Source organism: Pomacea canaliculata, linkage group LG3 (assembly GCF_003073045.1).
Source record: "Pomacea canaliculata isolate SZHN2017 linkage group LG3, ASM307304v1, whole genome shotgun sequence".
Lineage (NCBI taxonomy): Eukaryota > Metazoa > Mollusca > Gastropoda > Architaenioglossa > Ampullariidae > Pomacea > Pomacea canaliculata.
In genome coordinates this window covers 36,467,253-36,492,801 of record NC_037592.1, presented here as the reverse complement: position 1 = coordinate 36,492,801, position 25,549 = coordinate 36,467,253, and the positions used below count along the sequence as shown (strand labels likewise).

At 43.7% G+C, this 25,549-nt stretch overlaps 1 protein-coding gene across 3 annotated transcripts in view; it reads left to right on the top strand.

Moving 5' to 3' along the window:
• Nucleotides 1-25,549, top strand: part of LOC112559407 — a 44,939-nt gene that overhangs the window by 9,258 nt on the left and 10,132 nt on the right. For 2 of the 3 annotated variants that reach the window (XM_025230641.1, XM_025230642.1), the window contains 6 exons: nt 4,008-4,089; nt 4,969-5,107; nt 10,321-10,378; nt 11,197-11,305; nt 12,169-12,233; nt 20,724-20,830. In XM_025230641.1, the coding sequence (XP_025086426.1) occupies nt 4,008-4,089; nt 4,969-5,107; nt 10,321-10,378; nt 11,197-11,305; nt 12,169-12,233; nt 20,724-20,830 (560 nt within the window). Of the gene's footprint in view, nt 1-4,007; nt 4,090-4,968; nt 5,108-9,528; nt 9,810-10,320; nt 10,379-11,196; nt 11,306-12,168; nt 12,234-20,723; nt 20,831-25,549 lie in introns of those variants that run through there. The other variant, XM_025230643.1, reaches the window with a different exon arrangement.

The window sequence follows — 25,549 nt, the reverse complement described above, 5'->3', positions numbered from 1 at the left end:
GTGAAAGTGTTCCCTAAAATTCTTATAAATATTATAACATTGAATATTTATAAGTTGTGACTATATATGCATTTTTGTGCCTTTTTGTATTTTGTATTTTGTTTGACTTAATTTTTATAACTTGGTTCAAGTTGTCTTTTCACTGTATAGTAATTCTGCTCGTAGTGTTTGCTCACTTTTGCAAGATGCTAACTAGTATATTTAAGATATTTCATTTACTAATTCTTGACAAGAAATGCTAGATTTTGTTTTCAGATGTATTTTTATAATCAGTTAATCCTAATCAGTCTTCCTTATATCAATATTTGAATGCTCATATAACCTAGTATAGATTATCATAATTGTTTTTTGTGAAACTTATCTACTTTTTAAATATAAACAATGCTTAAAGTCAGTGTTTTATGTTTAGAGGTGGGGATAAATCTGTTCTTAAGGATAAAGTTTAGAAACTATATTTTGATAGGGAATTGAAGCATATTTCTGTGTGTGGGGAGCTTCATATACAATTTTATTACATTGAAATATTTGTAATTGACTCCTACCATTACAATTTACCTCTGAGCACAGCTGCAGTCAGAAAAATCTCTGGACACATGTGAAGTGGAGATTAATATCGCTGCCTTCAAGTGATTTGGAAGTACAAGAGGCAAGTAAGAAGTCAAAGGACAATACCATCAGATGGTGAGTGGGATTAGAAATGACAAAAAGAAAAAAAAAGTTTGCATGCTTGTTAATGTAAGCATAATCTTATCATTTATGACTTGTTTTCACTTAGCATTACCCTGGTCCCATTACCCTGTGTTAGGTAATCTCTGCATGTTGCATGTTTACAGGACCAACTGCTTTGGTGTGAATTAGTCTTAGTTGCTTATAGCGTTAAGCACCAGCTTTTTTTTCTCCTCTCCTCCAGGCTGAGTAAATCAGCTTTGGGTGAACCTACCTAAATCATTTGATGAGCTGGTATTGACAGTGTCCACTCTCATAATTTTCTCCCATGTAGAGTAAATATGGCAGAGATCTGAAAACTGCAGATACCATAAAAAAGGGAAATATAACAGTCAATATGGTGCTCTTTTGGGTTTTTTAAAATTCACGCGGTGTTTGCTTCGGTTAAACTAAATCACTCACCACCATATTTACTGTAGGTGTGAGGAATTCGGAACATCTTCAATAAATTACTGGCTGGTAAACCAATTTGGATAACCTACCTTAAGTTTGTGAAAGTGGGGTTTCAAATGGTATATCTAGTTTGCTGAGCTACCCAGCTCAGGAAACAGGTTGGATAAATGTGTTTTGTGAATGTGAGAAGAGTAACAGATGTTTTGATCCTCTTACCCTCCACTCTCCCTTCACTGTTTCCTTTTTTTAATTGATACCATGTTTCAAGAACAGTGTCAAACATTGATAATTTCAGTAGTTTTCACTAGAGCTGCATCTTTTTTTGTAACATTTTGCTAAAGCTTTTGTTCAGCATTTTTGCAGTCTCGTTTTTACCCATCATTAGTGAGGAGTATATTTATGAAAAGCCAAGGATTTTAAAGTTCAAGTGTAACAAGGTTTGTTTGGTTTAGGTACTTTGGCGAGAAAAAGTTGTCAATAGATTGTAATGGACTTTTTCTTCTTTTCCTCTTCTGTTTGCAGTGATCCATGACAACCTATGCTGTGTCAAATGCAAATGCGATTAACACGTTTGTTTTAAAAGTGTGCTTCCATATGTCAGTTTAACTGCATATTTTACTGAAGTCTTTGAGCTTTATGTACAGTGCAAGCGTGTTGTAAATAAATTGTTTGACCATATTGTTTGCATTGGTATTTGCCAATAGTGTATAAGACTGAGTGATATCACCTGCAGTTAACGTTGCTGAAGAGGTGAAGTTCTGAAAGGTCATTGGAATTTTTCTGGTATGTCAGCCTAGGTCAGACCTGGGCAAACGCCGGCCCGAGGGCCGGATCCGGCCCACCTCCTGTCTCTGACCGGCCCGCCCGCTGGCCGCCCACCAGTAAATACACTATATATACAGTATTGGGTAAAACTGAGTTAACTATATTAGTCCGGCCCTCTAGAACCATCCCAGTTTCTCATCCGGCCCTCTAGAACCATTCCAGTTTCTCATCCGGCCCCTTGGGAAAATTAATTGCCCACCCCTGGCCTAGGTGATAGTAAAGAGTGGAAGCTGGAGAGTGGAATGTCAGTTGTGGGTGGGATGAGCATTGCAAGGGAGGCTTTGAAGAGTTGCAAGGTGTTTAAAGCATTGGGTGCGAGCTGAAATGGTGCAAACCCAAGCAGATGGGGTATTCAGCTGGGAAAAGTGAGGGGCGGCCTTTCAAAAACTTGCGAGGGGCCTATTTGTAATTCAGTTTGCAAAATGAATTGCTTTGTGAAGATATGCTTCATTTTCACTTATTAGAAAATGAAAACTCTGTCCCCAGCATTGGGAAAGCTTATTAAAAACCCTTTAGGGATACTTAGAACAAATAGAATAGTAAACAAATAAGCATATAAAAGAATTAAGATGACAGTTGGAGACTTCTGTAATAGCTTACATTGAGAGCAAACTAGTAAGATGGCTCTCTACAAATAATAGGAACATAAATGTAGGATTTTATGGAAGGACCATAAACACCATTGTGAATTCATGTCTGAGTTGTTACTTCATCTGTTTTTCTGTGGGGCATTTGTCCAGTTTGTTAATGGATAGCTATTGAGTATTGGAGGTGTTGTAAACCTGAAAAAGAGCAAAAGAATAATGAGATTGTAAAAATTTTGAAAATGAAGACGCCTGTCACTTTGACCAAGCACAAAATCAAAAGAATAGCAGCAGCATAGAAGTTGCTTAAAGTGTTAATGTCCTGTATTGTTTTCAGGTTTTTTTCATCACAAAGGCTATAGATATCTTGAAAAAGGGCAAAGAATATGGACGGCGGCGTATTTTTGTTTAAATTGTATCCAAGTTCTACTAGAGGTTTTAAATTTCTTAACTGCTTCTTGGAGCACATGACAACTAGGCAGTGTGAAAAGTTGATTCGAGTATCTGTAGTAATGTGAATCAGATTATCGTGGTGTATTTACAAGCGTGACAACACCTGTGAAGCTGAATATTGACGAGGGTTAGCGCAATACGCACATGGCGAAGCACAGCTGTTTTGTGGAGAGCTGTAATTATGTGTTTCAAGCCCACATCTTCGTTATTAGACACACAACTTGTAGACATCTCGCCATGTAAGGCTTCTGTATGGCGCAGCTAACACCAGCTACAGGTTTCTTCCACAACCCCCTTGTTTAACATGTAGACGACTTCCTGTACAAGATACACAAGGCTTGGGGGGAGGGATGTTCGCTCCCCGTGGGTGGGTGGGATGTTCTCTCCCCCTTGCGAGGTCGAATCCTTCCACAGCACAGCCCTAAACTCTTGGGATGCCCGGTTTAAGTGTCATGTGTTGGAACCAGAGAGGAAAAAAACTTTGTTGGCTGTTTCTTCTTTGTAACTGTTGTCGATGACACTACCGCAGTGTTGTGAAAACGCGCTTGTCCAATGCGATCGGGTACAAGGAGCATCGCTGTCAGTGCCATTTTCTTTCCGAGGTTCCAACTTTAATTTGGTCGTAAGGAAAATAAAGTTGAGAATGACACGAAACGGTATCGTCAGCGATGCGATGGAGGAATTTAGTGGAGGACAGAGGGGTGCACTACATTATAGACGGGCGACAAATTGTAACGCGCGCGCGTGTCGTATTCTTGATGCACTCGCGAGTACACGCGCACACACACACACACGAACAACATGCAAAGACGTTGGTGACATCACACTTGTATCTGTTGCATTGTGCGGAATGACAGGGTGAGGTTCGTACGCGTGTTCAGTGACGTACATGGGAGTCCGTGGTGTGTGTGTGTAGACGAGGGCATGGAAGACGTGGGTAAGGTCGAGGAATGATGTGGATTGTGGGCGTGGACGATTGAACAAGATCTCAGAGCGTGACCATTTAGTGGAAACTGTTCTTTTCAGATCTACTTGGTGCACGTGGAGGGAGGACACTACGATCTTGTGTACACCAGGCCATATGTGCAGAACCTCGCCTTGTGTCAGTGTAAGTGCCCTCGTACACGGTAGATGTTGTGCATTTGCAAAGAGATGTTTTTAAAGGCAACGGTGAACGTTCAGCTTCTTGTAGATAAACAGAAGATTTTGAAGCCTTTGTGAAGGTTGCTGTCCCAACGTCAGTGACCGTCAGGGTGTGGGGGTAAAGAGGGAGAGAAGGAATCAAGCAGAAATTCACAAAATATTATGATTTACAAGTTTTGCGAAATCTGTGGATGCCATCGGAACTTTGCTTATCACCAGGATGGTGAAGATCTCTCCACCGGTAGAAGTAAGTTTTCGCAGGATGTGGTGGAGCAGGTCTCCATGATATGGCCATGCTTGGCGTAAAACTTATAGTCAGTTGGGAATAAAAGCTGGCGTCGTCATCATCATTACCGCTTTTTATGCAGTTTTAGGGAGAGTTAAGCTTCTTAATGGACAAATATTAACGAGTGCATGACTAAGGCTGGCAAAGTTCTTAAACAATCGTCTTGTAAAAACTTTTCTAAACTTGATGAAACCCTCGTTTTTCCGGTTAAGAAAGGTCTTTTGGGAGAGTTATGCGTCATCCAGTTGTTGAGCAACAGTTTTCTTCCGCCATTTAATGAGTAGAAAAAGGGTCTGGATAGTTTATAAAATAAATTCTCTACATGTTAAGCACTATATAAATATTGTCTTCACTTTTTTTTTCATAAAAATGTACGCATTGATATTTAACGAGTGACTAAACGGCTCAGCAAGGAGTACTGTCTCCGTATTGTAACTGTATACATAACTACACATGCACTCAGAGCTATGCCCGTTACATAACGACACACACTCTGAGCTGTGTCATTTACAGAGGAAAGGTGTTTATTTCCGTCAGTTGTATGGCTCTTCTTTGCAGCTATTGTATACGAAATACTGTACCACGGAGTGTTCGGTCTCACGGGGGAACTGGAGGAAGCCGTCAAGTTTCTGCGCATGCAGAAGAACCGTACACCTCGAGAGAACGACAACCTGTCACTGGACACAGAGGGAAGAGTGTAAGTATAGGCCCAATGTACTGTATTCAACTGGTCACTGGACACAGAGGGAAGAGTGTAAGTATAGGCCCAATGGACTGTATCAACTGGTCACTAGACACAGAGGGAAGAGTGTAAGTATAAGCCCAATGAACTATTCAACTGGTCACTTTACATAGAGCGAAGAGTGTAAGTATAGGCCTAATGTTCTCTAATCAACTGGTCACTGGACAAAGAGCGAAGAGTGTAAGTATAGTCCCAGTGTACAGTGGAACCTCGGTTAACGAACTTAATCCGTTCTGGAAAGCTGTTCGTTATCCGAAATGTTCGTTATCCGAAACAATTTCTTCCATAAGAAATAAGGGAAATAGATTTAATTGGTTCCCAGCCTCTGTTAACTCGCTAATATTTGAAAGTTACAGGCTATATAGGTATTTATTTTAATGAGAACAGTTATAATACAAAATAAATGAAGTTAAATAAACATAAAAACATTAACGAATGCATTTAAACATCAGAAAACTTGCCGTTTTGATGGCGTGAGTGGAAGCAGGTGTGGGGAGGAAGGGGTGGAATTACTGCTTTGATTCCCCCTCCATGAGCACACGTGACATTATAAAATCGGGGGTGACTTCCTTTTTCTGTAGCTTTGAGGTTAAAGGAAAACGTTTGTCCAGTGTCTGTTGCTTCTGCCTTTTTTTGTAAAACTCTTCGGTAATACGACATCACATATCCGACAGACGCATGCCACCTTCATACTTTGAAATCATTTCCTTTTTCAATTCATTTGTTGGCCGCTTCTTTGTCATTACCTCACTACTATTAATTGCTCTTAATCTTCTTTGGAGCGATGATTGAGGATTGTCTTATTAAAATAAAGCACAAAAATCACTAAATAATAAGAATGCCCACAGATAAGGAACGACCGATCGTAATTGTGTCTCGAGCGCGAATGATGACATGCTGGTCGGTCACGTGTGGTTCACGTGGCTGTTCGTTATCCGAAATTTTGTTCGCTATCCGAGACAAACTTTTAACGAAATTTTTGTTCGTTAACCGAAATATTCGCTATCCGAGGCGTTCGCTAACCGAGGTTCCACTGTACTGTATTAAACAGTTAAACAGGGTGGGGGTGAGGTATAGGAGAAAGAGCCAAAGTAAAGGCCCTAAGCGCCGCATTAAACTAATTCCTTGTCGGGAGACAGAAGAAAATTAATGTTTTATTTCCTCTGTGTCCTGGTACTGGTCCTCGGTCAAGTTCTTTTTAGATGCTTCAGTCCCTTTCTTGATTCAGTCTTTGCACAGGTCTTTGGAGTCTTCCATTCCTTGTGTTTTCTTTCCCTTTTCCCTAGAACATCTGTACAGGTTGTCTTCCAGATGCTCTTGAGTGTTGACCTGTTTTCTTCCACCGACTCTTCTGTCAGTGCTGAAAGGGCCCCGTACTTATTCTTGATACCACAGTTGGAAGTTTCTTTTGTTCTTGAGGTACTGAGTATTAAACTTGTGGTGTGGTCTGCATGCTGGATCCATGGACTTCAGCTTGATCTTGAAGACTGTCACTAGGAGCTGGTGGTCTGAAGCAACATCTGCACCTCTTCTCACTCGGACATCTTGGATACTATTTCACCATTTTCGAGCAACCGTTATAAGATCGATCTGATTTTCCTTCTGGTCATCTGCGGAAGTTCAATTAATCTTGTGTATAAACGTTTATCCAGTGTCATAGTACCAATTACACGCACAAAAGGTTTTCACAATGTTTTGCAAAAATTGGTAGGTAAGGATAAAATATTGCGAAGAGTGGTCGTTGAATATTTTCTTAGAAGTAAATTTAAACAATTATTAATGTACGAGTAGCAAAATCTACACACATAGGTGTGTGTATGTATAAATATGTACACCATTTACACACGGGGGGGGGGGGGGGGGAAGGGGAGGAAAGCTTTAAAAGAAAGCTGCTGCAGACACGACTATCGATTGTAGAACAATAGGGTTGGCAAATATTTCATGCCATCCTGTACACCTCCTCCATTAAGAGAGGCGCGTGTCCTGGTGACGAGTACGTGAGGCTGAAGGTCGTTTTAATGGACAGGTGGTCGTGGGGATAGTTGAAGTGAGGGTGAGGTGGGTGGTGGACCATCTGACCAACATTGTATTCGTGTTGACAGCACAGTGCTTGAGGTTTTCGTGTCAAGATGTAGTGTGCGTTGTGAACTTGAAGTCAATATTGACTGGTGGTGTAGTTTAAGGTGTTCAGTCGCGGTAAAAACCTTGATATATTTGATGTTGGAGGACCAGGTGCTGATCTTATCATTTTTATTTTTGCAGTCTCCTGGATTTAGCTAGGTCTAATGGATGTGTCGCTTAGACGTGGGCACGAGGGAAGAAAAAGGGCGGCGTTCGTGTGACTCCTATGCCTTCTCTGGGCTTCTAGTGAAGCAAAAATGACCAGTCCCTGTTTGCCGTTGAAATATTAGTTGAAGGGCTTGTACTGCGGAGTAATTAAGGTCGAAAGATGCCTGGAAAAGTACTGATTTCGACAAGCAGTTACCTAACCTTTCAAGAAAATATAGTTCAATGGGTAGTAAGTGTTTTCCCTGTAGTCTTGAGCTCTTTTCTTTTGGAGCCAAAGATAAGTGTCTGTAAATCATTTTGTTCGATCGCTTGTTGAGAGTTGGAAGACCAGCCGCCAAGTGTGGTGTGCGTCACAGGTGCCGTTAATAAATTGTTGACAGATTGAGGACTGCACGTGTTGCTCGGGTCCGGGCATCGCAGTTCACATTGCGGTGTGATCATTGAGATGTTAATCGAAGCAGAATCTTGTGTGTGTGTGTGTTGGGGAGAGGTTTTGGATACTGATTGCAATTACGAGCCCTGACATTCTAGAAGAGCGGTGGGATTGGGACACATAATTAGCGGTAGAACAGGGTAGGGAAGGGAGGTGGACGTCACTGGTAACAAATTAAATCCTGCAGCTGTTATCGGGGATCGGACCTTAGACGTGAATGATGACAATTTGCAGGCCCCCCCGACCACCACCACCACCCACAAGCCCACTCCTCTTGATGGCCGGCACAATAAGGGGTGAAGTGGAGCGTTGAATACGAATTGCACAACTGTTAAAGGCTAACCCGAGTGGAAAATCAGTTCTAAATGAGATGATTTCGTTGGCTGGGAGACGTGGATTACTAAAATCTGAACGAAAAACTCGGTCCCATAGGGGCATGGTAAAATAATCGTTGGCGAGACACAACCTTTGATCATTGCAGTTTATTTTAGCTTTAGAAAGTGCAAATCATTTATATGCTCCGTGTTCTAGTATGTTCCGCAGCCTTCAGTACTGTCAATAGTTAGAATTAGACCTTATAGAAACGCATAAAAATTTAATTGAAAATTCGCACGCAGTTTTGTAAAAAAAAAAATGTTGAGAAATGTACCTTTTGTAAACTAAACATTACTTTGACCTTATGTTCCTGTTTTATGTTTGACTCATGAAGCGTGAAGGGGGATAGTGGGGAGCAAGGGAATGTGACGAGCAAAGAAAACTGTAACTACTGTGTCTGTCCTACATGCTTCGGTGATAACGAGGCTTTCGACACTTCACAGTCTCTCAGCTATGGCTAGACATGAAAGTGACAGGAACAAGCTTAAAGATCAGATGTAGAAGTCAAAGAGAGATAAAAGACAGTCCACGAGCAGGGCCGCGCGAGAGCCAGCACGGGCCCCCGGGGCAGACGACCTGTCTGGGCCCCTTGTAATTGCAATCGAAAATTATTTTCCCAGTATATGATAATATGTTTACAATTCTATTGTCAATATCTACATTTCATTTAGTAATGTAATATAGACTGCAAAACATTAGGACAAATGCACTAGGATCTACATCACTACATGAACATATAAAGTTGTTTACACGTGAGTGGTTAGTAAGTGAAAAATGACGGAAAAGGATAAAACTTGTAGTATACCATAGAAAAAAAAATACCCATAGTTCCGTCAACTTAATTTGCCCGACAGCCGTACCCATGGCCCAGGTGCTAACTCATGGACAGGCTGACGACAGGGGCGTCTGGTGTACCCGGCCCTGGTCAGTCGATTTTTTTCCCTCTTATTTTCTTTTTCTTCGGCGGCTGTAAAAGCGGGCCTGGAACTATCGCCCCTGTAGCAATTCGGGCACTGGCCTGAGAGCGCGCGTGCGGACGAGCCGAGGCGGTTTTTATCAGCAAACATGACCGGCCTCATGAGTTCACTGGGATGGAGTAAAGTCTATACTGGTTAAAAGCTGAGAAGAGAACAACAACCCAGGGGAAGGTAGGGGAGGGGTTGGTCGTGACCACGGAGGCACTGCGCTGTATCGCAGCCAATCTTGTGACCCTTGTGTACAAGTCGACTGCCCCGAAGCGTCAGGTCTTTGATCATTCTGGTGCTGGAGGTGTCGAGGATGGATGTGGTAGGGGATGGGGTGGGGTGTTGTGATGCTCGCGTCACGTGCCGTGGGCCGCTGTTGCCCTCTGGACTACCTTCACGTGCGTGTGCGCGTCCAGCGACAAGCGGCGCAGCAGCTGCGGCAGTGGAGCGGCGGGACTGTGTCGCACGGTGGGGGCATCACACCCACAGCATTGCTGGGGACGAGTGCCGCTGGGCTCCCTTTCTTGCCAAAAGTCGCTGGTGGGGCTGCTGATGCTTGTGCCGGTGAAGTGGTCAGCACCAAGACACCGATCAAGTAGGTAACACTTTGCTGTTCATGGCCTGCATCTCCTCGGACTTCTTTTTAAAGTATTAATCGCCCTGCTTCACCAGGGAAGTAGACTGTGTGAGGGTTCTTAACGTTTCTCTACACATGCTATAGTCCAAGGAGGATGAGTTCTATGGTCATGTCTATGTATTCAATAAAAGTATGTGGACAGTCATGCAACCATGCACCGGATTAGAAGCGTGTCTTTGGAAAGGAAGCAAAACAGGGATCTTGGGTGCTTGGGTACCTTTAGAGTTAGTTTTTGTTTTCTTGGTAGAACAAACACGTGCGTTAGTTATTTATAGGCCGGGAATGTAACCATAAGAAGCAAGAAACACTTACGTTATACTCTTTAAAACAATGAAAAGTAGTTTCGCCAAAATTTATGTGTTGGGATTTCCTATGATGAAAAAAAAAAAAAGAACAAATTGGTGTGTTTGGAAATAGCTATCATTTGAATGATTAACGATTTTAATAACATTTCTGGTCTTTTGTCCAGCTTTACTTTCCAAGCAGGTATCCAGAAAGACACAGGCGAGAAGAAAAGTTTTTCTTTGGTAAGTTGTTATGAAAAGTTGTATAAATACTGAAATTACTGACAGGAAACAAAAAATACTTGTTGGATGTAGGATATTTATACTGGGCCTACGTGCATTTGATGAAACATTAAAACGGAATTGTAGCACAACCTAGCTTTTAAAAATTCCTTCAGTGTAGCAGATCTTTGACAGATAGTCGAAGCTGATAGAACACATTTATGCTGCTTTCGTGTAAAGATATCAAGGGAATAACTTCAACATATCCCAGTCTTGTGTATATTTTGCGGTCGGCAATTTTTTTTCCAGTATTTGAAGGTAAATAGATGAGTAGTAATTTGATTGTTCCTTCATTAAACTTAGGGGTTTGTAGTTCGAGTTGTGTGGAAGGCACTAGTATCTTCAGAAGTCGTAATCTCAATATAAGAATACTGAAAACAGAGAACAGAAGTAAGTTTTCTTGTGACATTAACACTGGAAATACTTCTTGGAAACCGTAGGGGTCAAGATTTCAAAAAGATGAATCGCACGAATTGGAGGTCGGAGTCGTCACGATTTTCTATGGATACATCTAATTATCATTCATTCCCAGCTGTTCTATTAGCTAACCCTGTAACACCCGAAAAGTATCTGTATACAGTCCTGTTGTCTGTGTTTTGAACCTCTTGGTATGAACAGTGCCGTTTGTAGGCATGTGTCTGAAGAACGGACACTGAGGGTAGGGGTTTGGGGAAATAGTCTCTTCTTTCGAGCTCTGCTTTGTAAGAAAAAAGTTTTGCACTATAGTAGATCTTTAAAGAATTAAAGTTACTAATATGCTTTTGTGTGTGTGTGAACAGACTGCAAGCGACCGTCCCATACCTCCTCTACCTTACCGCATAGCAAAGGCTTTGGATCCGTTTGTGTACCGGAACGTGGAGCTGGACATCATTCATGAAGAAAAGCGAGGTAGTGTATTGTCTGCTTTTTCCACCATTTTTTGTTGGATAGGGTGAGTGAGGAGGGGGTGGCAAATGTAACAAATCGTGTTGCTTGATTGCTTGCACTAAATACAAAAACATACTTTTCAAATTCCTTCCAATCGAGTTGAGAGCGGGGGTTTCTGTGATCCGTGTGACGGGCTTTGAGTCCGGGTCTTGATGGCGGGGATCGCAGGTGAGATCAGGTCAGCATCTGGTCGAGTGATTTTGAATTTCTGCTTGCTTACTAAAGTTCCTGGACACAACACATATTTACCAGGCAGAACACATACATGCGTTTTGAAGCAGGCAGGGAGGTGAAGCATCTAGGGATGTTCATGGTCCGACAACCTCAACTGCAAGTTAAAAACAAATAGTAAACAGGTGACGCAAGCGTCAGGTGTACATGTTTGTGAATGTTTTTTGTAATTTAGAACAGCAGACCCTCCTGTAACTAAGTGATCACGCCATGTGATCAAGTTTTTAAATTGTTTCCCAGGTCTCCTTCCTGCAGGTTGATCCCGTTCCGCTCAATTAACGAAGTAAAAAATAAAAACTAAACGGAAGTAGCGGCCACATGTTGTAATAACCTCTGCATGCCCTACCCTCCAGCTTGATCTTAATTGACCATTACCAGCGGCACTACAGCAGCTTCATGTAGATAGGGGCAATCGAATCACCTTTGGTGGCTGGCTACAAGGTGGGACACGGCCCTAGGGATATTCATGTCTTAACTGTGTCGTGTTGGCGGTGGGGTATGAAATGTTCTGAGTCAGACGTTTGATTTTATCTTGAACCTGTGCCTTCTAATGAAAAATATTCTCAAGGTTGTCTGTTTTGGTCTTGTTACAGAAATTAAGCTAAAGCTGCAAGGTCGTGGGCTGTATGGGGTTTTTTGTCCAGGAGACAAGTGTCAGGTAAGGCATTTCTGTACGAAAATTATACAGTGAGACACTGAGTCGTTAATATTGTTATGATAGTGATGAGAACAGACTTTCAGCCAGGGCCACTGTCTGTGTGAGGTTAGCACCTTCACCCCGTTTCTACAGGGGTTTTCTCCAGGGTACTCACATATTTTGGATCTTTATTGAGAAGTCTGATGGTAGATATGATGTATGAAGTGAACTCTTTGCGTGTAGATCAGTAAGTCATGGTAAAATCGGTTTTGTTATGCGACCTGTTACAATGTTGCACTTTCCAAGAACCTTTCGACTATGCTAAGTGGGGAATATGTAATTAGAAAATGATTCTCTGTAATTTAGTCGGCCTGTTATAGACAGACTTTTTTTAGCTTTCGAAAATGATGTCTGCGCATAAGCGATCAAAATAAGTGTAATAACATGAGCCATGTACAGGAAATTTCAGGAATTTACAACTTACTTTTACAAAAGAAGTAATAAACTTGGCTGGGATTCAGATAATTGAAAGTGTAAACATGATGTGATGCTGGAAACATGTCTGACGATCATCGAGATACGTTCACAGTAAGTCAATGCGGTCAATGGGAAATTGTTTCTTAATCATTTCACAATTCTGTATTGTTCTTCACTCACCAAGACAGATGACTTCTGTGAAAGTGGTTTTCCTCGGATTGCTCACGAAAGACTGTAGATTTTCTGGGGGCATCTGGCATCAACAGCATTGAGCTCCAACTCGCTTCCCTGATGCCTTTTCGGTATCGGCTGTTCCCGAGCACGAAGCAGTTCAGTCCGATGATGCTCAAGTTGTTTGTCACAAACACGGTGAAGATTAGCTGTCCTGGATTCAATTCTCGTCTCGCGTACGCTGTTCTGTCTCTATATGTGGCACTTGTTCACAGGACCGACCACTTAATCGTGACATAGCCATAGTTTCTGACTGCGTGAAACACGAGTGCTCCTTCCCTCCTAAACTCAATCACCCACTTTGAGGGAGGGCTTTATAATGGTAGGGGGGATGGCTGTTGAGAAGCAATAACTTCCAATCGCGTACCAGCTGGAATGTGTACCACCACACCATACTGTTAATACTGTGAATTGTGCGCGGACTTTTTCGTCTGCAAATGCAATTATAAAGGTTTTTGCTTCTGTCGTCCGAAACATTTCTCATGCTGGCGGGGGGAGCAAAAATACAAAAGAGTTCCCCACACTATGACAAAATTGTCACGAGGTAGGATAAGGGGTTGGCGGTTAGACATCGGCAGATACCTTATCTGTGACCGTCTCAGATGTTTTGTGATGATTGGTTATGGACTGATGTGCAGGCTACATACGAATTGCTAAACATCTTCTCAGATCTCAGTCGATAGTTGACTTGAGGACGTCGGAAGGTCAACTGTTAATGCACTCTTTACTACCACCACCACCACCACCACCACCACCACCACCACCACCACCACAGCCACCATCCACACACACCTCTTCACCCTAACATATGTTACCACATTAACTCTTGTCCTGTAGCTGTTCGGTAAGAGGGAGGTAACACAGATGGATGTGGATAAGACAGTATGGCATGCTGGGTGAAGCTGGAGATGACAGAACAATAAAACCTCGATCATACTTGTATCCAAGGACGCGCAGATTCTGGGCCTGGGATGCTGAGTTGGCCCACAGTCCCGATCCTCAGGGGGTGGGGCCACGCAGATGTCTGCGAACATCTGGCGTGCCTGCCACCCTGAGGATCTGGAAACTGTTTTATGACGGAAGAAGAATGCAAGGACCAGCACAGATTTTTCATTGGGTACTGATGCTGATATTATCCGAATAGCTTTACAGGAAACATAAACAATAGTGCTAGACGTCTGTTTCCATGTTGTATAGGCAGAGCCAGAAAACAACAGACAGAATGAACAACTGCTTTCTTTCCGTGAATATGGGAGGTTGTGGGGAGCAGAATCACATTTACGTGCAGGATCTAGTCGCATGAAATTATAGTCTCGAGCTGCCTACTGCAATTGTATTTAATATCCTGGATGTTTACACGTGCTTGTGTGGGTTCTCTCTCCCCGTGTGTGAGTGAATGAGAGAGAGAGATGTTTTGCTAAAGTGAAAGAAAGTGTAAGAAGCGGCAGAGAAGCAGGTGGAGGCTCATGACAAGGTCTGTGACCACTCGCTGTTGTCGCGGCTGAAAAAAATGTGGAAACAGCTGCAAGTGGACGTCGGCGTCAAGTGCTTGCCTGGTGTTTGCCGAGTGTGTTCTGCTTAAGACATCGATAGTCTGCTCTTAAGTTGTGGCTTCCTTTTCAAAAAAGTTTTAGTGGTGCTGTAACAGGTGGGACGGATCTGTTGTGAAGTTACACTACAAATAGTTATATCTTCGTGTTTGTGTGTGTGTGTGTGGGCGCGTGCACACACACTTCAAATCGACATGGCAGTTCAGTACTAAAGTTATGGGAAATCATGTTTGAACTTTTTGCTTTCTTTTCATGACAGCAAATGGCAGCGTTTATGTGTGTAGAGTGATTTATGGGGTCATTGGTTTCTTTTGTAAAACATTGTCAAACGTGAACAACCGTCTCTTGCCATAAATAGCAGCAACTGTTTGGGGTTGTGCTTGAGGGCATGGACACCTAGCCGCTTGTTTCTTTTTAACCTGGGGTAAACCAAATTCAGAATTTACCCACCCACCCCTCCCCAGCATAAATATTGACAGCTGAAATGAAAAAAAAAGCCGCGATAAAATCAGAAAAAAGACACATTAAATGAGCCCTCTTCAAATATCGAGAAAGCGATTACTTTCTACCCTGCCCCGTGTCGACTCTCCTCCTGCCCATTTTAACGGTTCGGCTCTCAGTTCTGTTGATCGTATCAACTGGTATCTAAGCCCCTGCAAAAAGTGTCTTAAAGTGCAGAGGGAAACAATCTTTTTGTCACCTCTTGTATTCTTCTAACAGCAAGCCATAAAATGTTGCACACACACACACGCATGCGTCAGAAAGGGAGAAGGAATATTGGAAAGAGGAACATTTTATTTACAGTATTTTTCTGTCTGAAGATAAAAGACAGTATATTCGCAAGTAAGAGCATGAATGCTATGCTGATGTGGCAGATAAATAGACATCTGTACAAACGAGAAGAATAAAGATCGACAAGGAAAGGAGGGGATGAAACGAGAACTCGAGAAATTACTTTTTTTTTTTAAATGAGTAAACGGAAACAGAGAAAGTTGGAGTAGACACAGCGACCTGTGTACAAATGGCATTATGCGAATACAAACTTGCATCGTGCCTCGCTTGAAATGGGGTGGCAGCATGAGCGGTGCAGTGTTTTTATATTTCATGAACAATGTTTTGTGCATTTTGAATCTGTCGTTGGTGACACTACACCTTTTCCCATTCCCCTTTGCCCGGGTCGTTTCTCTCCGGGGTGCACTCCAGGTGACAAAGGCCTGTCAGCTGCGTACTGTCGCTGTTTGTTCATCTGTTCATGGTCTAAAAATAGTTCTGTTGTTTAGGTGTTTACTTTTGTATACAGACGCGGTAGTTAGAACAATGATGTGATCACTTACCAGAGAGGCATGGAATGGAATATTGCCAGAGCTTCTGAGAAGAAAACATTTTTCTATCACATGGTGTCGCTACTCATCTCTATTGTCACGTAGAAGCCTAGAACAGTTTCCGTTTTTCTGTTTGAATAGGAAAATAAATCAAACGATTGCGTCCGGCCGGGTGACGTGTGTATTGCCGGCACAAAGGCCCACGGCAAGTCTCGGTTATGGGAGTTCAAAACCCACCCCGTATTACGTCATGTGTAAATTATTCTTGAGGTTTGAAAGTAACACATCCCAGGTAAGTATATGTATGTTTAGCAGATTTGTTACATGACACCGTTGCCAAATATTGTTATATGTATCGTGTGTCATGTCATATAGAAAGGTCCGTATATGACCCTCTTGGAATTCTTGGCCATGGCTGCTCGTCCGACAGTGAATGCTGCGCACTCTGAACTCTGATAAGCTTGCACATTCCCACAGCCAGCGTCTGGTTAGACGGGCCACCCGGCGTGGCGCCTTTCCCAGCCGCTGTCTACCATGGGTGCAACACATCCTGTCACGAGGAATGAGAGAACATTCAGTGACAACTAGCGTGCTTTTATTACGGGTGTGCACGCATGCTCTAGGTTTTTTTTTCTCTCTCTCAAATTAATGGACGTTTTGTTTGCGATTGGATGAATGTGGGATCGTGCCGTGGGATTTTTTTTTTTATTTGTTTACTGCCACACCTCATTGCTGGGGAGGACCAGGGCGTAGCCACGAAACGGGTGAAGGCACCCTTGAAGCAAACACACCCAGCATAAAGCACGCGGGAGGGGGAGGGGGATGTGTAAGGCGTTGTCATAGAAAAGCGCTGCCCGAGCTCAGAAAGGTCACTTGTACACTTAGCACTTGAAGAAGCCGTGTGATATGATTGTCAGTGTAGTGCACCTGTTCTTACCTGTATTGTTCGGCACTGTTCCTGTTGCAAGCCGACAGCTTTCAAGGAAGGCTGTGGTGGACTCTTTTTGACAGGTCACGAGTGCGAAAAGTAACATCAGTCTTGCTTGGACATCCTGCGTTTACAGAGGTTTATGATGAGAATTGTTCACGAATATTCCTTAAACAAAGCTGCAAAGTGTCTCACTTTAAAGAATGTCGCATCATTATTGATAACCGTGGTATATATATATGGCCTCTGGCACTTGCATGAAAGGACAGGCAAGCAGCATGATTTCGACTTTCGGAAGTGAAACTAAGGGCTGAAGGAAGAGAAGATTCAGAAGTGCAACCAATCGTAACGTGAACGATTGCAAGCTTGTAACGGTCGTGAACTGCAGTCAGTTAAGTGCTGTGGTGTTGTTTACGATCGCATGTTATTACCTTTTCGTAAGGTCGACGGAGTGCTGCCATAGACAAACCTGAATAGCACCCTTCCAGTGTACCACGCCTGAGCAAGACCAGTTACACGGGTGTGTGTCTACCTGCACCACCCCTTGGCTCTGGGTGAACTGCGGTGGCTTGCTTCTCAGGCGAACCACCAGAGCATGACACCTTGCTGCGTGGGGGGAAATTTCTGCACACGAGTAATTGTGTGATTTTTCTGCGATATTCTGGTGGCTAGAAGTGGGCAAGCCGCAGTGGGTACCGATGCCCATCACTGGCATTGAGCAACGTCCACCTGCCAACATCTGACAGCTGAGCGACTCTACACGCAAAGACGAGAACCTTCAGGGCAAGAGATACGATTTTCCAAGAATTCTCTGTTGTCCCTTCCTGCAGGTAAGTAGACTGTACGTGCTTGCTGGCTGGTACAGGAGTGAGTGCTCCCCTTGTTCGATGTAGACAGGATAAGGTAAGGGAGGGGATATCTGGTATATCCTGTACGAGGGTGTTTATCGCCAGTAATTTGCTCAGGCAGGGGAGTGGGATGAGTTAGTGAGGACAATGAGTGTCTGCGTTATCTATCAACCCTCGGTGTAGGTGTGTGAGCTTTGAGGGACCCTCTTTGTCGCAGTGTTACTAGCGTTCCGATGTCGCAACCCGTGTAGTGAGGATCGGGTGTCCTGAATTCAGATCCTGTTCTTTCTCTACATTTGTTACGCATTACAGGGCAAGCTGTTTCATTCTGTTAGATTTAGTTGATGGCTCGGCAGAAATGTTTGAGGGAGCTTTATCTTCGATTAAAGGCTGCGCCCCCTAGTGAGACAGAAGCCATCATGGTTTTCACTTCCTGCGAAGATAAACCAAGTCGCACCGGACACCTCACCTCGGTGTTTGGAACCAGTTGCCCTGTGCTTGTCCTCAGTTCAGCCTCATTGTTTTTAGCCCGATGAGACCTCTGGTTATTTCGACATCTAATTCGCAGTCTTCCCCCTCTCTCTCTCTCACACACACACTGTAGCCAATACTTAAACGTTTTCTTTCTTGCCTTATGGTGCTATTAACGACACAGGTGCTATTGCTTTTTGTGCGGTCGACGAAGAAGAAAAAAAAAAACCACCACCATTTTGTAAGTACTTCGTTTTAACTCGAACGACAAGATTTACCGAGGGTTGAACGGCGGACGACAGCTGTTGGGTGGTATTCACAGCTTGCCGCCCCGCAAGCCCCCGCGATGCTCAAGTGCGTATCGGAGAAAGGGAAGCAAGCACATCTTCGGGACCAAAGACATGCGAGGGTTAGTCTTCCAGACAAGCACGTGACTGCTAGCAGCATCAACATCATCGCAGGAACTGCAACCGATTCAATGAACCCTCGACATTTGCTCGATCATGAGCTTTGGCCGTGACGATGGCCGTGCTGCAGACGATGTACCCAGTCCTGTACACGAGTACAATGGTGCGATGTTTCAACGCTTGTATCTTGTATCTCGCAAGACGACGGTGGTTGGAGAGGGGGAGGGAAGGGGGGAGATTTTAATCGTTTGGGGTAAATGGTGGGGGGGATTGGGTTCAGTAAGATCTTTAACTGTATGTTCCCTGGAGTGAAGCGTGCACCTGGCTGTTTGTGGATGTGGCAGCAGTTTATCTGTTGCGAAATCTTCGACGTGGGACTTGAAAAGAAACGCCTTTTTTGACAAATCTATTAACAATGAAACGAATGCAAAAAAAAAACAAACAAACAAAACAAAAACTGGAAGTGGAAACTGTTTAAGTGCACGGGCAAACGTTAAGGTAGGTCCGACGGGTATACAAACATTCAGAGGCCGGAGGAGAGTCCTGGTTATCAACAGTTGCAAGGTATTTGAAGAGCAGTTTTGTTTCTTTTCGAGTCGTAGTCTTTAAAACATTCAAGTGCTTTTATTCCAGCAGCACTAACTTTATAGTCAATATAGTAAGACAGTCGCTCCTTGAGTGCTCCTTAATACTGTCGTTATTCCGTTTGGACTCTTTCTTTTGGTCACTGTGCGAGAGACACGAGTAGCACGGAACATGGGTACAGTTACCAACACAACCGACTCTAGTTCATGTAACACAGGTATAGCCACGAATGACCATGGTGTGACAAGACCAGAGAGGACTTTTTATGCAGGTGCTTTATTTCTCCAAATAGTGCAGAGGTGGGGAAGGTCTTGCCCGCAAAATCATTTGATCCGGCAGATTTCAGTATATCTATAAGAACCAAATATATATTATTAAATTAATAGTAATTATTTGAGGAACAATGTTGGAGAATGATGCATGCATGTGACCTCCACCCCAAGCCGAGGGTAGACCAGCTAGGAATTGATGTCGGCTGTTGATACTCGTTCGTTGACCATGCCAGCCCAAACAATTAAAAAAAGTTGTCGACATTGCTGTGTACCTTAATGTTCAGTTCGCCTGCTAGTGTCCAACATCCTTGATTTCCAAAGTAAGATCAAATGAAAAACCTTTGGCTGGTAAAAATTCGTTTGGGTTTGAGTTTATTTGTGCAAATCAAAGCATGTTTGTGTGTTTGGGGGGGGGGGGACACTCTGTTAGTGTATGTGTGTACTAAATATCATCATCATTGTACTTTTACTACACAACAAACAGAAATTTTTTGTTACTATATACTCTGCCTTCTCTAGGAATTTTGTAATTATAAATATATATTCTACACACTCCAAACAGCTGTTTCGCTGCTTTACATAGGATCAGAACATATTTGTCGCGCATAAAAAGGCGGATTGTGGTGACAGGCTGAGATTGCACACATTGCAAAAGTGTTAACAGTATTCAGACTATAGCTGGACCAAATAAAGAAGCTAATTTTTAAGTAGATAACTTTGTATGGCCCGCGATGTTCTAAATAACAAAATGGCCCTTGGAGGAAAAAGGTTTCCCACCTCTGAAATAATGGCTAATGTGATGTACTGTCACTGAACACTCTTCTTTCTGGGTTCACAGACATCTTAAAATCAGGTTAGAGGTAGTCTGCGATTTGATGTCAATCCGAACTTTCCCTGAAGAAATGAGGCTAAAAGTTTGGTTGGTTTGGCGGGAAAGTGCTTCCACCTAGAGGTGATTTCGCGCTTTCAGGGCAGAGAAAACCGGGATGAAACTAGAATTACCCAGAAAACACCTCCACCCGACAGCCGGTTTGACTGTAGTAGTGACAAGCGAGTGTTTAACCCATTACATTACAGGGCTCCGATATGAGGCCGAAACCTCCAACCGCCAACTACTAATTTCTCTCCTCATCAAATCCTCCAGAACCTGTCCACCTACCTTTCCTCTATTGTCACGTGGCACTTCTTTGTTTCACGCACGTCGTGACCCCGACACCCCGGCCTTGTCCACCAGTACCGGTCAAGCCTCATTTTAATGCATGAATGAGTTATGATGCATTTGTGATTGAAACAATCTGAGGGAAATTCAGTGTACTAAAATATTCCTTCCTCGTGATGTATGCTTGGTTTCCTCAAAAGCAATAATTGAAGAGAGTGTAGTAACATAAAGTGTGTAACGAGGGCTTAACTCTGTTTACAGGTCCACGTAGAAGAGGGAGATGTGTTGAGCGTGTACCATGCCCACGTGCAGGAGATCAACGAGCCCAGCGGCCCAGTAGTGGTCTACGTCGAAGAACTTGGCGAAAAGTGAGTCCGCCTTGAATCCTATTTCCTTTCTCTGCAGCTTTCAACACCAAGACTTTGGAGAAGTAACTGATTCAGGAGCTCGCGATAGGACTTTGTAGAAGAGGCTCGCTAACATTTCAGGACCATCGCATGTTTGAGATGGCGGCAGTTCTCTGATCGAGTGATTTCCCTGGAGTATTGTGGGGGCATCTGCTGGCATCTGCTGTGTAAAAAGCTGTTGGGAACATGTTTTGCTCAGCGTGCTAAAGCTTTGTGTCCGTTTATGGATTGGGCAGGACGATTGATATTGGGTTGGGATGAGTGGGTAGTCGGACCTTCTTGGTCTTATACCGCGCAACATCCGGTGGCATGTGAGGAGGCCTACCAACGTCTTGCGGTAGAGGTGTGCACATGGTTGCCTTCAAAAGGTTTGAATCTTTTAGGTTCCAGACGGGCATTGACGGACTTTCTCGCATATTTCAGGGATGAGTTTGTTGCCATTCGTCACCGCCGAATCTGTGGTCGTGTAGCAGCTGTTACGAGTAGAGAATACAGACCTCAGCAGGACTCTTTTATATCTGGAGCGTAACAAAATAAAACCAAACAAAATTTTTTCAAAGGCGTCAGCTTGACAGACACCCTTGGATTCCGAGACGACTACTGAGACAGTTATGAGCATCCACTGGTGAAGTGAGCGGGGAAGGAAATGGAGAACCGGTGTATTAAGGTCGAACCAACTATGGCTACATGGCGGCAAAGCAGCCCGCCGAGTGACCGGGTGGAGCTTGGACACAGAGAACAGCGCATTGAAGCTGAGATCCACATCCAGAACAGCCAGTCCTCACTTGTCTCGCTAGCCTGTTGTGTCCGGACCGCCCACCAGCCATCCCGACATCCCATGCTACCCGTATGTGCAGAGCATCACAGAGAAGTGGGATGGGAAAGAAAATCTAACGGCGATAGAGAAGTGAAAACAGAGCAATAGGTCCTGTATGTATAGTCCACTGAAGAGCTGTGTTCCTGCTGCTAAAGGTGTTAAAAAACATTCATAATTTTGTACTCGCTCATGGCAAACACCTTCTCTTTTTATCCTCGTTGTTCTGCCCGATCGGCACAATCCGTCGAGTTGTCCTTTTATTTTCTGTCTTTGTGTGTGTGCGCGTGTGTGACTAGGGTTACCTTTGGCGCAGTCAGTCGGTTGACCGCCCAGAAAGCAGCTTGCCATTTCGGGACCTGAATAGAACTCTCTCTGTATATATATATATGTCTGCTTTGCATTATTCATTGATCGCGTCGTCCCACAAAACATTTCTCCCTCAAACATCGACCCGTTGGATGAGCGTTAAGGCCGCGTATCATCCCAGGCTCCGCCCTCCAAATCCCGCTTATGCTGCATTCATCGCGTTTGCTGTTTCCAAAAATCTCGAGCTTTCGTCTTCTCAGTACCGACATGTCTTCTTGTGGGGTGTGTTTTTCTTTTCTTTCTTACCCGTTGTGTTCCATTTGCTTTCGATCATCGCGTGGCACGTGTCGATGACTGTATCGTTTACTCGGACAACTACAGTTTCCACCGGAAATTCGATAACTGACGTCAGCATCTGAACGACTTGGAAACAGTTGCGAAGGTGTGGTTAACGATGTTTACCTGTTGGCGTTTGTCCTTCGGGACGCCAGTTAGACTGACTTCACACCGGGAAGATGAGATGGTCAGTCCGTAAGTTGTAATCACCCTAAGCTGGGACTTGCCTCGTCCCGCGCACAGAAACGCGGCGTTGAGCAAGTGAAAAGTACTCACACAGGGTCCCGATCTGCACCTGCTGCAGGTCCCGCTTGATGGTTGGTATCTGTGGACAGGACAGGACAGGTCAGTGCTTACAAACGATGTGGACTGAGTGTTCAAGCTGCATTAGGTTGACCAGCAACGGATGTGGTGTCTGTTCTCCTCCTGCGTGTACAGCCTGCCTCTGGACCCTTCAAGGCAAAGTTGTCTGCAGCGCCGTATTGATGTCACAGGTTTGTTTATCTTCACACTATCGACCAGGAGCTGGGCTAGCGCCTAGGGGTTACTTCATAGCATGCACGAAGCCTGAATAAATTTAGGATAGGTTGGAGATTTTCTTTCGAAAAGTTTTCTGAAGCTTTTTGCAGATCCAAAACCTACGAATGATCGACCGGACATATAAACAACTTTATGTTCTAGTTCGTGGTCAGTGTGGGCGTTCATGATTTATCTTGTAGGTGTTTTTTTTTTTTTTTTTTTTTTTTTTTGGTGTTCAGTATGTTAGAATTACATTTTGTTTGTGGTCGACGACGCCATGATGTGTATGTGACCCATCACAGTCAACGTGACCGTCGTCTGTCGCACCTTAACTCAAGTTCTAGAGATTTCTAGAAGTGGCTGACGTTAGGTCTCGCAGTCCACAATGAGAGAGCGTATGCATTAAAAGTTTCTATATTTTTCTTCAGATATTATATATATGATAAGCATTGAGGGGAGAGAGGTAGTGTGTGCACGGAAATCATGCGAGGATTAATCGTTAAGCACGTGTCGCCTTTCGTCATTAGCTGTTCGACCTACAGCGAGCTGAACTTCAAGCCCTCGTGATGTACACTCGTATGTTCCATGATACACCAGGAAGGACCGGCCTCCAACAAATCCTTCAAAGCTTAACGTCCGATGGTCCAATGCGGTCTAAGCTATGTTCCAATCTTGTGGCACCAGGTTTTGAACTTGAAATCGATGGAATGTCGAGGTCAGTCACCCTACGCCTCAACCGTCGTGGGCGTGAATGTAAAGGTCATCCCCTAACCTTTTCAGGTCGTTGTAGGGGGAAGGACGGAAGCACCGCAGTGTAAGTCGACTTTAGAAAATTGATGCCCGAGTCCACTCCGATACCAGAAGCCTTCTGCAGCAGTTCAGTGGGAGACTGCTTCTCAAAAACTGACTTGAGTAACGGCCACTGGCAAGGCATGGAGCGCCATTCGGAATGAAACATTTGGAGCAACGTCTGAAGAAAATTAGTGCAAGACATGAACGGCATCGTCCATTGTAATACACATCAGGAAATGAGAGGAGCATAGCCTAGCTGTACGTGAGTTACTGAGTTGTATTGCTGATAGTCACGTGACGATAAGTCCCAGTAAGTGTGTATAATGGTGATTCTCCAGGACGAGGAGAAAGAAGTGAACGAAGACGTTAAAAAGATCAGAGGTGCCATGGACGCAGAATAAGAAACAGTTACACCCTTCCGAGGCTTTCATCCTTCTACCCGAGTACTTATCGCATTTTGTGGCTGAGACTGTCACCCTCACCCATTCGAAGAAGAGACAAACTCCAGGGAGCTGTAGCACAGGAGTGAGCCTTGACCAGCGACCTCGAAAACAAGTCATCCTTATGTACAGATACATCCTTATATACAGGAATAGGTGCGGATACATGAAGGGGAAACTTTTCTCTTGGGTGATGCGAACAGGTAGCTGAGAGCTGACGAGAGAAAACAACCTGCACTCTGCTATCGAGAGTCTTGCCATCGTGTGGGCGGTCAAGGAATTCCATTTATATTTGGATGGCAAGAAGTTGAAGGTACAGACTGATCACGAACTGCTGACCATCTGGACACTATACGACTCGAGGTGGTCGCTGAACTCTAAATAAACCGTTTACACTAGTATTATACGTTTATTATGATAGAAACATGCATCTTGCAGCCTCACGGCACATCGGATGGCGGGGTGTCGTGGTCAGCAAACGAGCAGAGCGCGAGTGCTTGGAGGCTGGACCTTTCTTTAATAGTTTAAAGTGACATCTAGTACCATTACTGTATATCTTATATCTTGCCTTTAGGGTTAAAAAGTGCGAGAGAATATCGAAATCAATTTTTTCTCATCTCCGGTGATTTAAACAGCAGCCGACCACTTTTAGATAAACCGATTGCTTCTTGCCTTTTTTTGTCTCACACCCCTAGCGAGTGATTAATGTTCGCTCTCCCCTGCAAAAGCAATATCACATTTAAACAAGAAATAGAACTTGAAAAGACAAAAGTTTTTAACTTTTTGTATATCATGCAAATATAAATTGAGCATTAATTCAGAAAAAAATTATTTAAAAAAATGTCAAGTACGCAGTTAAATCACTCACACCACCAGAAATTCCTTCTCGCACTCCCCCAGGCACCGTGGTGATGAAATAAGGGCAGTCCTTGTCCTTGGGGTAACATGGGAAACGCATGGACACGTGTCTTGTTTTCTGTGTTTACAAAGCAGTTTACAGGCCCTGCAGATTTTGGTTTACATCTGAAACCGTAGTTATAAAGCTAGCACAGATACCCTGGTAACAAGAAACAAAGTGGTGACCGCGGAGTCTGGGAATCTTATTGCGACAACAAGACTTTTCCTTCAGTTTGGAATTTTGCTCTGGGAAGGGACTTGCACTCTCCATATCTACGGCCCCAGGTGAGGAGCCCCTGATACACAGACCAGTTAATGTCGCAAAGCGTGGAGAGGAGCTGTAGAGACTGCCAAACAACGATTGTCATCAGACGTGGACTAGCGCACGCAATGGTGATGACGGTCGTGATGACAGAATGCACGTGCGTGTTCTTGTGATCTGTGACCTTATCGCTTGCATTATTCATTCACATTCTGTTGTATTGACTAATATTATTCACCATTTAGCATTATGAAATTTATATCAGTGTAACTACATGGCAGACTGAAGGCATTGAGCGGCAGTTAAGAATC